Raw genomic sequence first — 12,231 nt, 5'->3', positions numbered from 1 at the left:
ACAAAGACCTTCCAAGGTATCGTCCACCATCCCAACGCCATCGCCATGCTCACGCGATACTTTACAAACCATGGTATCCTAACACCAACCGAACAATGCCCTTGAGAAGCCCCCAACCTCACCCCCTACAACTCCATCGTCCCAACACTCCCTCCCACGTCACTCCTCCTTCCCCAAACTCCCTCCCCCAACCTCCTCCCCATCGTCTCCACCATCTCCTCAAAGCCCTCCCCCGGCGTCTTCTCCGCTTCCGCCGCCAACCGAGACCGCAACGCGGCCAAAGCCTCGAACTTCGCCACTGCTACCTTATAAGCGGCGCTCTCAGCATCCCCGACCCCTCCCACCCGTTGAGCGGGCGATAGCAGGAACGGCAGCGTATACTCCAGTGAAGGCGGGGAGAGGATGGCCAAGGGGCCGCTGGCGGGGGTGGCCAGGTTGGTGGGGAGGGTGGGCTCGGACTCTGTGGCGGTGGTGGACCAGCGCGCGGTTATGACCGCTGTCAGGCAGTTTACCGCTGCCAGGGCTTGGTCGAGCAGGGCGGGAGTACCCGCGTGGAGAGTCAGGTCCTCCCAGAAGCGGCGGTGTTCGGAGAGGTAGTTGTAATACATGGCCCGTGCCGCGGTTCCCTCTACGGTGCTCTGCTCCGAGCTGGCTGTGGCGGCATCAGGTCCGTGGAAGATTGCCGCTAGCGTGTTGAGAACGTCGGCGTTGGTTATCCGACCGGACGGGAGCAGGGCAACGGGACTGCTAGTGTATGGTAGCAGGGTTGTGCGCGGGAGGCGGGCGAGGAGACGGAGATCGTGGCTTGGCGACTCCGTGTGCGCCCAGCGGAGCGGCGTCATCTCCGTTAGCACGTTGCGCAATCTGCTGTTCACGTCGAGATGGGTGGAGCTGCTCGTGTAATGGTGCGAGAATAGGGAGGCGTAGGCGGCAAGGTAGTTGGCTGCTGGGCCGTAGAGGAAGGCTCTGTCGACGGCATCGACCGCATAGGGGTCGAGGTAGATCTTCGTCGTCCTGTCGTGCAGTTTGTTGTCGATCAGGAAGCGCAGGCCAGGGCTCACCTGCTCTCTCCGCGCGAAAGTGTCGAGTTCCTTAGTCTTAACCAGCAACTCGGTATAGAAATCGATGAGGCAGCGGTGCATAAGCACATCATCCTTATAGTCCACCATTCTCAGCGCAGCAAAATCAAGCAAACCCGCACCAGCGTTAACCCCATACTTCTCCTCGATACCCCGATGGTGACTCCTAACAAGCACACTCCAATGCAACGCCCCAACCCTCGGCAACCACTCCATCAACCTCGCCTGCGCAATCGTCTTCTGACCCTTACTCAACCCCGCCGCCCCATGCTCCAACGAGCACGACTCAAAAAACACAACATACACATCCCTATCCCCAAACAACCGCTTCGCCACTAATCCCTGCCCACCGGCCGTAGCCAACTCCTCCATTCGTTCTACCGTCGGCGCAGCTTCCGGCGGTAAATCGATCCTAAGAAGCTGATACAACAATTCCCCCGCTTGCGCCGCAACGCCGGAGTCCTCAGTCGTAAGCCAAAGCCGTACAGTCGCTTGCATCGTCTCCAGCATTCCTGCCGCTTGGGCAGCATCATTCGGCTTCGTGATCGCCTTGCCCAGCAGCGTAAGCATAAGCTTGTTGAACGGCACCATCCAGGGCCCCACGGCCAGGCCGTCCCGGTAGGGAATACTGCTTGTTCCGAATGCGGAGACTTGATCCCAGGTCCAGCCGTCGAAGAGGCGGATTAGTAAGTTGACAACGGGAGTGTGGTCAGGACGGCGGACGTCCATCAGATCTGCGGCGAGGTTGCGCATGAGGGTTTCGCGTTTTGTTTGGAGGTCTTGAGTTCCCATCAGGTAGGTTGGGAGGATGAGTTCGGCTTCGTCGAAGAGCTTGGTGTCGAGGGTGGTTGTTTCGGGTTGCGCTTGGAGGTTTGCGTAGATGCGTTGGAGCAGATCTTCGGCCATGGTTGTTAGCAGTTTTTGTCCTCAACGGACTATGCAGAACTGTGTGGAAATAAGCAAGGCAGTATGCAGTAGCAACGGCAAGCTCTCGGTTGTTGTACTTGTTATGAAGTTGGTTGGGTTGTTGGCCGGTATTCTGTATCCGGTATCCAGCGGGTGATACTGTTGTTCCAGATGTGGTTGCAAAAATTCGAAGCAAGGAGAGTGAGAAGGAGTGTATATGGAAGGCCTGCGAAGGTAGCAGCAGTGAATGTGAGTGTGAACTTCGCCAGTGGCGCTAGCACGCTAGCGCCATAGAAATCCATGGTTTGTTTGCCGCTTTAGGCAGGAACGGGTGACGTGGCTCTATATCTATCGCACTGCACCTACTACGATAGACAAGAGGGTGAGCAGGTTGGGGCCGCCAAGAACAGGGCTGTACTGGCATGGTCACGGTGAGATGGGAGGGGAGAGCATGTTACAGAGTTAATGTGGTCCTCATTATCGTATCACTATCTGATTTACATTGCTTTTTTGGGTATCATTTGCCTCTGGCAAGCTTTTGTTCAAACGCAGACTCTGCAGACTCCCTCAATAGCGGGACCAAGAAAAGGCGAAGGCTCCTTGACAGTCTATGCCATTCGCGTCCCGTAACCGCGCTGAAACTCTATCAAGCTGGCCACGATTGTCTTTCGACAGTCCATGCGCTTGTTGTATACAGTCTGTTTGCGTAGTTGATGAAAAAGGAAATGCTGTTGGGTTGCCATGGAAGTGGTCGCAGCTTGTTCTTCAGAAGGATAGCGCGCCGGCGCCCCTCAAGCGACCGAAGCGACTGAATCATTCCTCTCATGCTTAATCCACTTGTCCTCAAACGATGGTGGCTTGAGCATCGTAAACCAGCTGACTCCCTAAGACGGCCGGGGTAGCAGCTCAAGATTGCCGCCACGCTTGAGGATGTCCTCGGTGATGATCTTCTCCTTATCCTGATACAGGATCTTGTAGGCATGCCGAATTGTGCTGTCGCTGACGTGCGCCGCATTCGAGATGTCCTTGGGGTTCTTCGGCTCGCCCATGAGGTACGAAGCCATGTAGATGCACGCGCCGGCGGAGGAGAGTGGCGAGCGACCCGCCAGCACGCCTGTGGCTGTCATGCGCTGGGCAAGGGCGATGGAGACGTTGCTCGCCGTGCGTGACATGCCGAGCGCATTGCAGAAGCGGTCGCACAACTCGGCCGGGTTCGAGTTCTGACTGCCAGTGTACGCCTCGTTGCTGACGAGTTGTCCGCCAGCGACTGTGCTCACGCCGTTCTTAGCAAGCTTGGTGTTCTTCATGTAGAACTGCTCGAGCAGCTTAAACGTACGGCCAATCTCCTTCTTGCTGACTTTCGTCAGCTCCATGACCTCGCGGAAAGAGCGTGGTACGTTGTTGCGCCGGCAAGCAAGGAAGACGCAGCCGGCGATCAGCGCTTCTTGACTTTTGCCCCTGAACAGCCGGCTCTCGTCGGCGTCCTTGTAGAGATGCTTGGCGGTGTCGGAGACGGAGGAAGGGAGCTGCCAACCATCACACAGAGCGCCAATCTGCTTGTAAGCTTGCAGAAGACCTTTGTTGGTCTTGTCCATGTTGGACTTGTTCTGCGCGCGGTGAAGCTCCCGGCTACGGATGCCATCACCGAAGGCGATGCCAGTCTCGAGTTGCGCGCCGTTGAGGAGTGTGTTAGGCCCTTCACCGACACGCGATGGGTCGTCGTTGCCTTGATCATCATTCGAGAAGGTACGCCACTCTGAACCCATGTCGATCGTGCGCTGAGCCAACACCAAACCGCAGTTGGCACACATGAGATCGCCACTTGCGTGGTCTTCGTACAGCTCGGGTGGATCATCACGGCAGTCCTTGCACATCATTTTGACGTTGAGATTCTCCACCCACTCTTCATCCTTGACTGGATGCACCTCGGGCTCAGGCACAGCGCCTGGCGAAAGTACCTGCTGCATTGCTGCGAGCGGCTTGCGCGGCGCGGCGGTGAGCTGCTTCTGGTTGAAAGCGACCCCAAACCGCTCGGAGTTGCGCTTCTTAATGCCTTTGGAAGTGATTCTGAGCTTGTGTTGTTTGGCGTAACAACGGATGAAGAGTGGCGAATACAGTTTGACGGTGTTGCGCGGTGAACGCGGACTACGGTCGCTGGTTCACGAACGCTGGGCTTCTACACCAGGTGTAACAAGCGCAGCTATTGCATCAGATACGGTCAGCTGGACGATTCTGCTATCGAGACGAGGTGTTTTACGAGGAGTGAAGCGCTTTGTAGTGCATGTCTCGTTTGCTGAACAGGCGTTTGTGCGTAAGCGAAACTACTCACCCTCTCACTCCAAGCGACCGTAAGCGAGTACCTCTTCTGAGGCGGGTAAGCGACTGTTTGATAAGTCGAAGCAAGAGGGCTGGTCGCGATGACGAGGAGTGAGTAGATGCGTCTGCAAGTGTCCGGCCGGCAACCAGTGAAGGTGTCCCGTGAGAGGCAGCGAGTGTGCGTGTCTCGTGGAAATCAGGCCGTAGAGCGCGCTTTGGTGACGGTCGCCAGAGGGTGTCTGAGAGTTGCCAGCAACTTCGTCCGACGGTCTCTGATGGATGGCGATGTCGTTGAGCGTGATCTGTGACTTTGCAGAGCAGTGAGGGTGGAGGTGTAGAGGGTGTAGAAGTCGTGGTTGGCGAAGAATGTGCGCCTCCTCAAGACTTGCACGCTTTGACTCAGCCCGCGCTAACAGAGCACGTGATGGACTCGGATGGGTCGTCGATGGCCTGAGGCAGAAACACATGGAAAGCTTCGGCTACGAAGAGTGAGGAGCTTCAAGGAGCGAATAGCCATTGCAGCGTCACTTTGCGCCCAAATCACCGCAGTCATGCTCGCGCAATCATTGAGGGCTTCGGTATGCGTGGACAGCGAGTAGTAACGTATACACAGCTAACGTGAATAGCGCCAAATGCTCGCAAGAGCCGCCCGGCAACAGCATGCCACCACCCTCCGCCGCACCCTCATCACGCCCACCGCTGTGCGACAAGGTCCGCTCATCACAGACTATACCATTATCCATATATACTAACATAGCCCAGCGGACCTCGTCCAAGACATGTACCTAAAAGAGCTCAAAGCCTACAAATCCCCACCCGTCAAGGCCTCCGACGCCGAGGGCCACGTGCAAAAGTTCACCATGCCCAAGCCGCCTCCATCGCCCGAAGAAGCTGACCTTGCGAACGACCTGAAGGCGTATGAGGATCAGGTTCCGGAGGTTGAGGGGCAGGCTGCGGAGGGTGGCGCGAGCGCGGCGGAGGATGATTGGTTTGTTGAGCCGGAGGAGGAGGAGGAGCATGCGCACCATTAGGCGTGCGAATGAGGGAGATGGGTAGTGTGTATACTATGAGCGTGTACGGGGATGTGCGTTGAACACATGGCGCTTTTCAGATCCCACTGCTGTGAAAAGCCGAATAACCTTCTCAAGCCCGATATGAGCGAAGGCCGTGTAAGTCGTTTCCATGTATGTCACAGCTTGCTCACAACAAAGTTTAGATGTCCATTACGAGGGTAAGCACGATCTCTCGGCATCCCGTACTTGACCAAAAATAGGGTGTGGCAAGGAAGAAACACACCTCCAACCTGCCCGCTTCCGCTGGTCATATCCCAGAAACATCGCGGCGGCATAGCAGCACGTTAATTACTCAACATGTTTTCATCTAAATTTCGAAGTGGGATGCCTGCATTGCCTACTCAAGAAACATGCGTCGCTCGAAGAGCAGACGAACTGTCACGACTAACTTGGCTGTGAGTACGACTTTCCGTCCGTTCGCTCTTTCCATCGATCTTTCCTTATTCCGCAGCTTCGCAAGCCGTCTCGACAGTGGAAAGTCTGCACACACATTTGCAATACGTCTTTACCTTCACACCTCTATTAGAAACTCACCATACGCACCCCCTCCAACACATACAACTTCCTCCCACAACCACAAACATTTCCCTTAAAATCACACGACACCTACTCCTTCAACCCTTCCGTCATCCCAAACCTCACCATGCCGACAACCGTCCACGCCCTAATCCTAACCCACATCGCCCGCCACGGACATCTCACCCGCCCCACCGCGCTGGAAATGCACGACACTTCCGTCCGCGCCGCCGGAGCAGCAGCTTACTACGACTCCCGCGGCCTGGACGGGACGGAGCTGGCGTACGATGTTGTGGGGCGGGCGCTGAGGGCGGAAGTTCACGCGCCTTCGCCTAGACGGCTGTGGGGGAGAGGGTGGATGGAGAGGATGGAGGGACTGGTGGACAGTGGGGTGCCGCGCGATTGGTTGGAGCAGGAATGGGATGAGAGAGATTTTGATCTCGATATTGAGGCGATTATGGCCGAGTTTCTCAGTGAGGTTGTGGGGGAGGAAGGGGATCATGGATGCTGTAGGAAGCTCACGGCGGCATGTCTGTGTGGTGATTGCGTGCGGGAGCGTCCCACCGTCGTTATCGAGGACGAAACGACTCATCGCCGCTCTCGCGAGCCGATAGCGACGACGGATGGTGGGGAGCGTGACAGCTGCAGCCGTGCGAGTCCACCATCCCAATGCGATACATCGGTCGTTCCTGGGGTCCCATCGGCGCCACAGTACCGTATGCAGCCGCAATACGAGAGGGATGCCGACTTCGGGTTGGAGGAGGGGTTTGACTTGCCGCCGGCGGAGGAGTGGGAGGAGTATGACGCTGACGACGAGAGTGAACCGGATGAAGAAGTGCTGGAAGCAATGGAGTATGAGAGGGTGTTGGAGGAAGGCTTGAGTGGAGCGGAGTCCGACGTTCAGCCGGAAGAGGAGGACGAGGAGTTCGGTTGGAGGGCCGAAGATGAAGATGATAATGAAGATGAGGTCCACGTTCCCCACCCGGATCGAACCTCGAAAGTCCTCCTCCGCCCTATAGCAGCAAAAGGACTACCGACCTGCCGCTGCATCCTAGGCAGAGCCGCCCGATCTCTGGACTGGATTAACATAATCCTCAGCTACCTCCTTATAATCCTCGTATACATCCTCGTCCTTTTCGGCTCTACCTTTATCGGATTAGTGCTCGCCTTGCTCTGGATAGGCGTTCTAGCGCAGGACGTCGGCTTCGTGGTGATTGTGATGGTGTGCACGGGCATCGGCTTTGCGGCCGGTTGTGGCGCTGTACATGTGCAGTTGCGGCGGCCATTATGGGTTTGAATGTGTGAGATGGCACATTCCCAATGATACCGCACCGTGTGAACGTGAGGAGAATGCTATGAGGACGCAGCGCTACTTGATTATGACGTTGGGATACCCAGCAGACGGCCTGGTCGTCGGAGCTACTCGGCAGATGTCCAAGGCAATCGCGCAACTCTCAGCAAGATGCAACGGCGATGGACGTTGATTTGGCAACGGCACTGGCGTCGGAATGACCACGAGAGTGAGAAGCTGTTCGGCGATGCTTCCTTAGCAGCTTGAGCACAATGTGTCTATATCTCTCTGTACAAGCCTAATTCATCATACCACTCACGGCCTCCACCCCTCCCGACAATGCACCAACCGCCCTTTAACCCACACCGCAACCGTATTCCGATCATCCCCCGTATACACCCACTTAGCGATCTTCTCCTCCCACCCCTCCCCGCCAAAAACCTCCACCAACCCTTCCCGCCCATCCAACCCCACCGTCTCCGGCACCACGGGGCCGAGAGAAACCATCTGCGCATCCCAGTCCTTGCCCACCTCGAACCCGCCAATGCGATCCTGCAAGCCAACGACTTCCGCCCCGCCGCGAGTGGCGAGGTACAACGCCTCCTCCACAGACAACTTGGCGTCGTCGCCGTGATCCATGGCGACGTGGCGGGAGACGAAGATGGCTTCTCTGCACTGAGCTAGTAAGGAAGGAGTGTAGCCGCCGCTGACGTCCGTGCCGAGTCCGACGGTCAAGCCTTCGTTCAGCATGGTTCGCACTTTCGCCGTGCCGGAAGTGAGCGCTGTGTTGGAAGCTGGACAGTGGCTGATCTTCGCTTTCCGTTCTCTGATCAACTTCCGTTCGTCGCGCGAGAGGTGGACTGCGTGAGCGAGGATGGTTTTGGACGTTAGGAGGCCGGTAGAGTCGTAGACGTCGGTGTATGATGCGCTGTGCGGGAACAATTCCTTGACGAGTTGGCATTCGGATTTGTTTTCGGAGATGTGCGTTTGGACTGGCAGGTCTGTCTCATGGTGAAGCTTGCCCAGCGCGGTAAGCGTGGCGTCCGTACATGAAGGGGCGAAGCGAGGAGTAATGATTGGCGTGATGAGCTCGTATTCCGGATCGATCTGCTTGATGTGGTCGATAGAAGCTTTCGTGTCATTGACAGCTGACTCGGTACTTTCATCACGATACCACTCCGGGCTCAAGCGATCCATGCACACTCTGCCCACGAACGCTCGTTGACCTCTCGAGTGGCAGATGTCCGCTAGCAAGTTTGTTGCGGGGACGTGGACGGTGGCGTAGTAGCAGGCCGTCGTCGTCCCATGCGATAGCGTCCGGGCGACGACACGGTTGTAGATGCGAGCCGCTTTATCGAGGTCCTTGAACGAGGATTCCAGCGGGAAGGTATATGTGTTCAGCCAATCCAACAGCGTCGACTTCCCAAACACGCCGGCGTTGGGATATTGCGAAGCGTGGATGTGCGTGTCTACAACCCACTACATCAGCACATCAATCTCCAATGCTGCATCCGTAACCCCATCGGAGTTTATAAGTTTAGCACACGCACCTACAAACCCGGGGAAAAAGAAGCAATTCTCCCCAACACTGACAACCTTCGCCTCCTCCCACCCCTCCTCCACCGGTAACTGACGACCCTTCATATCACGACGAACGAAAGCAATCTTGCCATCCGCGCCCACACCAATCATGCCATTGGGGCAAACATCGAGCTCGGTCAAACTCTCACAGTGGATGAAGGGAGCAATATAGATCGTCTTCTCCATTATTGCCCTTGCTCGCTTGGCTCAGAGACGGGAAACGCGGATGTTAAGCAAGGGAGGTGCGCGTGTCTGCCGAAGACGATGAAACGCTGCGTGACCTACCGTAGTCCTACAATAAAATAAACGGATGGTTTGTTCTATATCAATTGCTAGTGCGTGTGGGAGAGATTGCAGAGGTCGAGCAGCGACTCTCGTGATTGGTCGCACCCCAACCCGGGCCGATTCCGGCAAGCAGACATCGGCCGGATGCGAGCAGCAGAGCAGCAGAGCAGCAACAAGACCTTCCCATCTTGCATTCTCCAAGCTCCTGCATTGTCACCACTGAAGCGGCTTGTTGCCAAGGGGCCCAAATGAGGGTCCGTTTTCCATCGAATCCTCTTGAGATACACAATTAGTGCCGTTCCTCGCGTATCCGCACCTTTCCTCCTTTCACTCCACTTTACCCTCCCTCATCACTGCTAGAGACAAACCTCATGCACACCCCCAGGCCCTTGCTCATTGTAGTCCGTCCGACTCATATATCCCTTACTCCCCCCTCCCCCTGCCCCTCCACTCGCAGCCGGATCCACAACAAACAACACCCGCCCCGCCACCTGCGCGCCCAAAAACTGCGCCTCCTCATACCCGACCTCCTTCCACTCGGGGAAGTACTCGGGGATCTTCGCGAGTTTGATGCTCGTGGGCGTTTGTGCGTGGGAGGAATGCATGCTGTGCGGGTGTTGCTGAGGCGCTAGTAATCCCGAAGCCGATGCGGACGCTGACGACGATACTCCGCCGGGGTGAAGTAGACCCGGATTCTGCGCCGTCGTGGCCGCAAGGAGTAACGGGTTCACACCCCCACCACCATGATGCGAAAGTGGCAAGGGCGTACTCGTCCCCGTCCCGCCCGGCGTACTCATCCGACTCGGCAATTCACTCACAAACATCGTCGCACTAGACGGACTGACCAAGAATTTCCGCATCAACACCTCCACCAACGCCTCCTTGAACCCTCGTACCTTCGCTCCATTCCCCACGACAACCAGATTCTCCCACAACTCGCTCCTCCGGTGGACATCAATGCAGGACTGGATTGTCCGGTGTATAGCGTCCGCAAGTCGATCTAAGATCCCTCCCGAGGCGGCTTGGAAGCGTTCGGGGCCGACTTCGATCTCGCGGCGGAAACCGCTACCGTTGGATCCGGGACTGGCGAGTAGCTCGGCGTCCGGGGGTGGCTTGTCGGAGACGGCGCTTTGGGGTTCGGGAGTCTTTTGGCGTTTCGCTGCGTTCGGTCCCGTGCCGCCACTGCTGTCGAAATCCATGGCGGATTGCATGTCGGCCATGTTTTGATTGCTCATCCCGGCCTTCTTCATCGCGTCGTGGAGGGCGAAGTCCTCATACACGAAGGTATTCCGCGTGCGTTTGTTGTTCGGTAGGCGTATGATCCTCGCTGCCGCTGCGCCTGCCGCTCCACCACTGCCGCTACCAGACTGTGCCGCGTCGCCCGTCCCACCACCTGCGGCGCCACTGCCGGCTTTTTTGGCCTGTCGCGCAGCAGCCTTCTCCTGCTTCTCCCGTTCCTTCTGCGCGAGGTACTCGCTCATATTGCCGCCCGTGACGATGCTGGCGATATCGAGCACGCCTTCTTCGTCCTCTAGCTTCTTCTCCTCGCCGACTTGCGTGTTCGGGCCCGGTCCTCGTGGTAAGTCCGCGACGACGGATTGTTTTCGTTTGCCTGGCGGTACACCATCTGCGCCTGTCGACGCTGCGGCTGCTGGATTGGCGGAGTGCGCGTCGCCGCCGACCGAGTCGTTGGTAGGTATATCGAAGTCAGAAGGTAGTACTTCGCAGATATTGCTTTTCTTTAGCTGCTCGCAGACCTCGCGTGTAAAGCCTTTCCGCAGGTTAAGCAACTCCATCAATCGCTCCGTCATCGCCTCGCCTCCACAATCCGGTACAGCGATCGATCGTCCGATATCCTGCAAAACCGAGTCGCTGATACACGTGATATCCGCCTTACTCAACCCCACATCCACCACCGTCGCCGTCGTAAGACCATAAGCGTAGGAAGCCGCCATGGCCGAGTCCACCATCGTGAAAGCGGGGACTTTGAACTTCTCGAAGAAGAACTGCGTCACCTTCTCGTGCTCTTTGGGCGTCCATACGGGTTGTGAGACGAGGAGGATAGGGGTGTGGAAGGGCGGGTTGACGTAGTTGTAGACGTGGGTCATGAGGGCGTAGAAGCAGGGCCAGTCGACGACTTTCCCGCCGCGGATGGGCCAGACGGCGCCTTCTTCTGATACCCGATCTTCTTCCCATTCGTCGTCATCGTTGGGCGCGGTGGTTTCTGGTTTGGAGCCTGCGCCATTGGGTGCTGGAGCGAGACCGTTGACGGGCGCGGTGGGTGCGGGTGTGGGTGCAGGGGGCGCTTTCTCTTTCCGTCGGATCTTGATGGGTTCGTATTCGCCCGCCTTTTCGGCGCGGAACATGCGCGAGCGTAGGCGGTAGCGGGCGGGGGTGAACGACTCGGGGAGGCCGAGTTGGGCGAGGGTGGTTTCGGAACCGGGGGCGATGATCTTTTATTGTCATATTGATTTAGCTTAAGTTCATTGAGGGCTGTGAACGGTTATGTCGGGCTTACGAAGATCTGGTCATCACGGAAGGGAGGCATTTCCTGAATGAGTGCGGGGTGAATGTGAATGTGAATGCTTCACCTCCAACTCCACTCAATCAATGCTTGACGGAGAAGACGCGAAACACGCGATTCTGCGCTTGAGTACTGATTGGCTGTGAAGGGAAGGGCGCTAGCGGTCGGCCGCAGCGTGGAAGAGGCTCGAAAGTTGAGCCGTTGCGTCTCTATCGCATTTGAGGTATCATTCAAGAGGTAAGAGCCCACCGTTGCAGGCCTTGTCATTTTCTTCAATCAATTTGGGCACATGGCCGCCCTTTGCAACGCTGCAATGGGTAGAGTGCAGGGACGTGTGGAGAGGCAGAAACGTCCGCGGGGAGGGGCCATCCTGACTCGTGAAGCTGTCAGTGCTGAGCCACCGGCCGAGCCAAGCGGTGTGGCTTGGCCAGTGTCATTCCGCATACTGTAGTGTACAGGTACTGCATGTGAACGTCCACATGGATTTGTGGCAAACCCTCACGCGCTGTTGTTGGCTTGCCGGCTACAATCACGCCCACACGACAACAACATACTCCCGCCATCGTGAGGCTTACTGTCGCTCAAGGACATGCGTAAGTGCTCAGTTCATGTTCCCCCTTTGACCGTCCCGCCCCTGCCCTCGTGCTTCCACCACATGCA

The 12,231-nt window shown here is 57.1% G+C and overlaps 6 protein-coding genes across 6 annotated transcripts; 2 read left to right on the top strand and 4 right to left on the bottom strand.

Annotated features, from left to right (window-relative positions):
- Positions 1-125: 125 nt before the first annotated feature.
- BAUCODRAFT_77006 (uncharacterized protein) lies at positions 126-1,670 on the bottom strand (the record flags this gene model as incomplete). The annotated part of the gene is made up of 1 exon (XM_007681747.1): positions 126-1,670. One exon carries the CDS (start codon positions 1,668-1,670, stop codon positions 126-128), a length of 1,545 nt encoding a protein of 514 aa, XP_007679937.1.
- Positions 1,671-2,782: 1,112 nt separating this feature from the next.
- BAUCODRAFT_270595 (uncharacterized protein) lies at positions 2,783-4,131 on the bottom strand. Its single transcript, XM_007682058.1, has one exon. The coding sequence runs from the start codon at positions 3,950-3,952 to the stop codon at positions 2,870-2,872; it is 1,083 nt and encodes a 360-aa protein (XP_007680248.1). The 5' UTR covers positions 3,953-4,131; the 3' UTR covers positions 2,783-2,869.
- Positions 4,132-4,927: 796 nt separating this feature from the next.
- On the top strand, positions 4,928-5,657 carry BAUCODRAFT_37944 (uncharacterized protein). The gene is made up of 2 exons (XM_007681668.1): positions 4,928-5,012; positions 5,064-5,657. The coding sequence occupies exons 1-2, from the start codon at positions 4,934-4,936 to the stop codon at positions 5,330-5,332; spliced, it is 348 nt and encodes a 115-aa protein (XP_007679858.1). The 5' UTR covers positions 4,928-4,933; the 3' UTR covers positions 5,333-5,657.
- Positions 5,658-5,833: 176 nt separating this feature from the next.
- On the top strand, positions 5,834-7,342 carry BAUCODRAFT_270481 (uncharacterized protein). Its single transcript, XM_007682057.1, has one exon. It carries the CDS (start codon positions 6,018-6,020, stop codon positions 7,185-7,187), a length of 1,170 nt encoding a protein of 389 aa, XP_007680247.1. The 5' UTR covers positions 5,834-6,017; the 3' UTR covers positions 7,188-7,342.
- A 154-nt stretch (positions 7,343-7,496) lies between these two features.
- Positions 7,497-8,948, bottom strand: BAUCODRAFT_151391 (uncharacterized protein; the record flags this gene model as incomplete). Its single annotated transcript, XM_007682056.1, has 2 exons — positions 7,497-8,660; positions 8,736-8,948. The coding sequence occupies 2 exons, from the start codon at positions 8,946-8,948 to the stop codon at positions 7,497-7,499; spliced, it is 1,377 nt and encodes a 458-aa protein (XP_007680246.1).
- Positions 8,949-9,403: 455 nt separating this feature from the next.
- On the bottom strand, positions 9,404-11,871 carry BAUCODRAFT_115113 (uncharacterized protein; the record flags this gene model as incomplete). The annotated part of the gene is made up of 3 exons (XM_007682055.1): positions 11,566-11,871; positions 10,453-11,500; positions 9,404-10,392 (listed from the first exon to the last, which is right to left on the bottom strand). The coding sequence occupies exons 1-3, from the start codon at positions 11,593-11,595 to the stop codon at positions 9,404-9,406; spliced, it is 2,067 nt and encodes a 688-aa protein (XP_007680245.1). The 5' UTR covers positions 11,596-11,871.
- Between the last annotated feature and the right edge of the window lie 360 nt (positions 11,872-12,231).

The sequence above is a fragment of the Baudoinia panamericana genome (assembly GCF_000338955.1).
Source record: "Baudoinia panamericana UAMH 10762 unplaced genomic scaffold BAUCOscaffold_12, whole genome shotgun sequence".
NCBI classification, from domain to species: Eukaryota; Fungi; Ascomycota; class Dothideomycetes; order Mycosphaerellales; family Teratosphaeriaceae; genus Baudoinia; species Baudoinia panamericana.
Note: the sequence above shows the minus strand (reverse complement) of the source record. Positions and strands in the feature narration are given on the sequence as shown.

What these genes read in the sequence shown, in the direction of transcription:
- BAUCODRAFT_37944 (XM_007681668.1), top strand. Translation starts at nt 4,934, where the DNA reads ATGCTCGCAAGAGCCGCCCGGCAACAGCATGCCACCACCCTCCGCCGC. An exon ending in GCCCACCGCTGTGCGACAAG is followed by an intron (nt 5,013 to 5,063) that starts GTCCGCTCATCA and finishes AACATAGCCCAG; the next exon opens with CGGACCTCGTCCAAGACATG.
- BAUCODRAFT_270595 (XM_007682058.1), bottom strand. Translation starts at nt 3,952, where the DNA reads ATGCAGCAGGTACTTTCGCCAGGCGCTGTGCCTGAGCCCGAGGTGCAT.
- BAUCODRAFT_270481 (XM_007682057.1), top strand. Translation starts at nt 6,018, where the DNA reads ATGCCGACAACCGTCCACGCCCTAATCCTAACCCACATCGCCCGCCAC.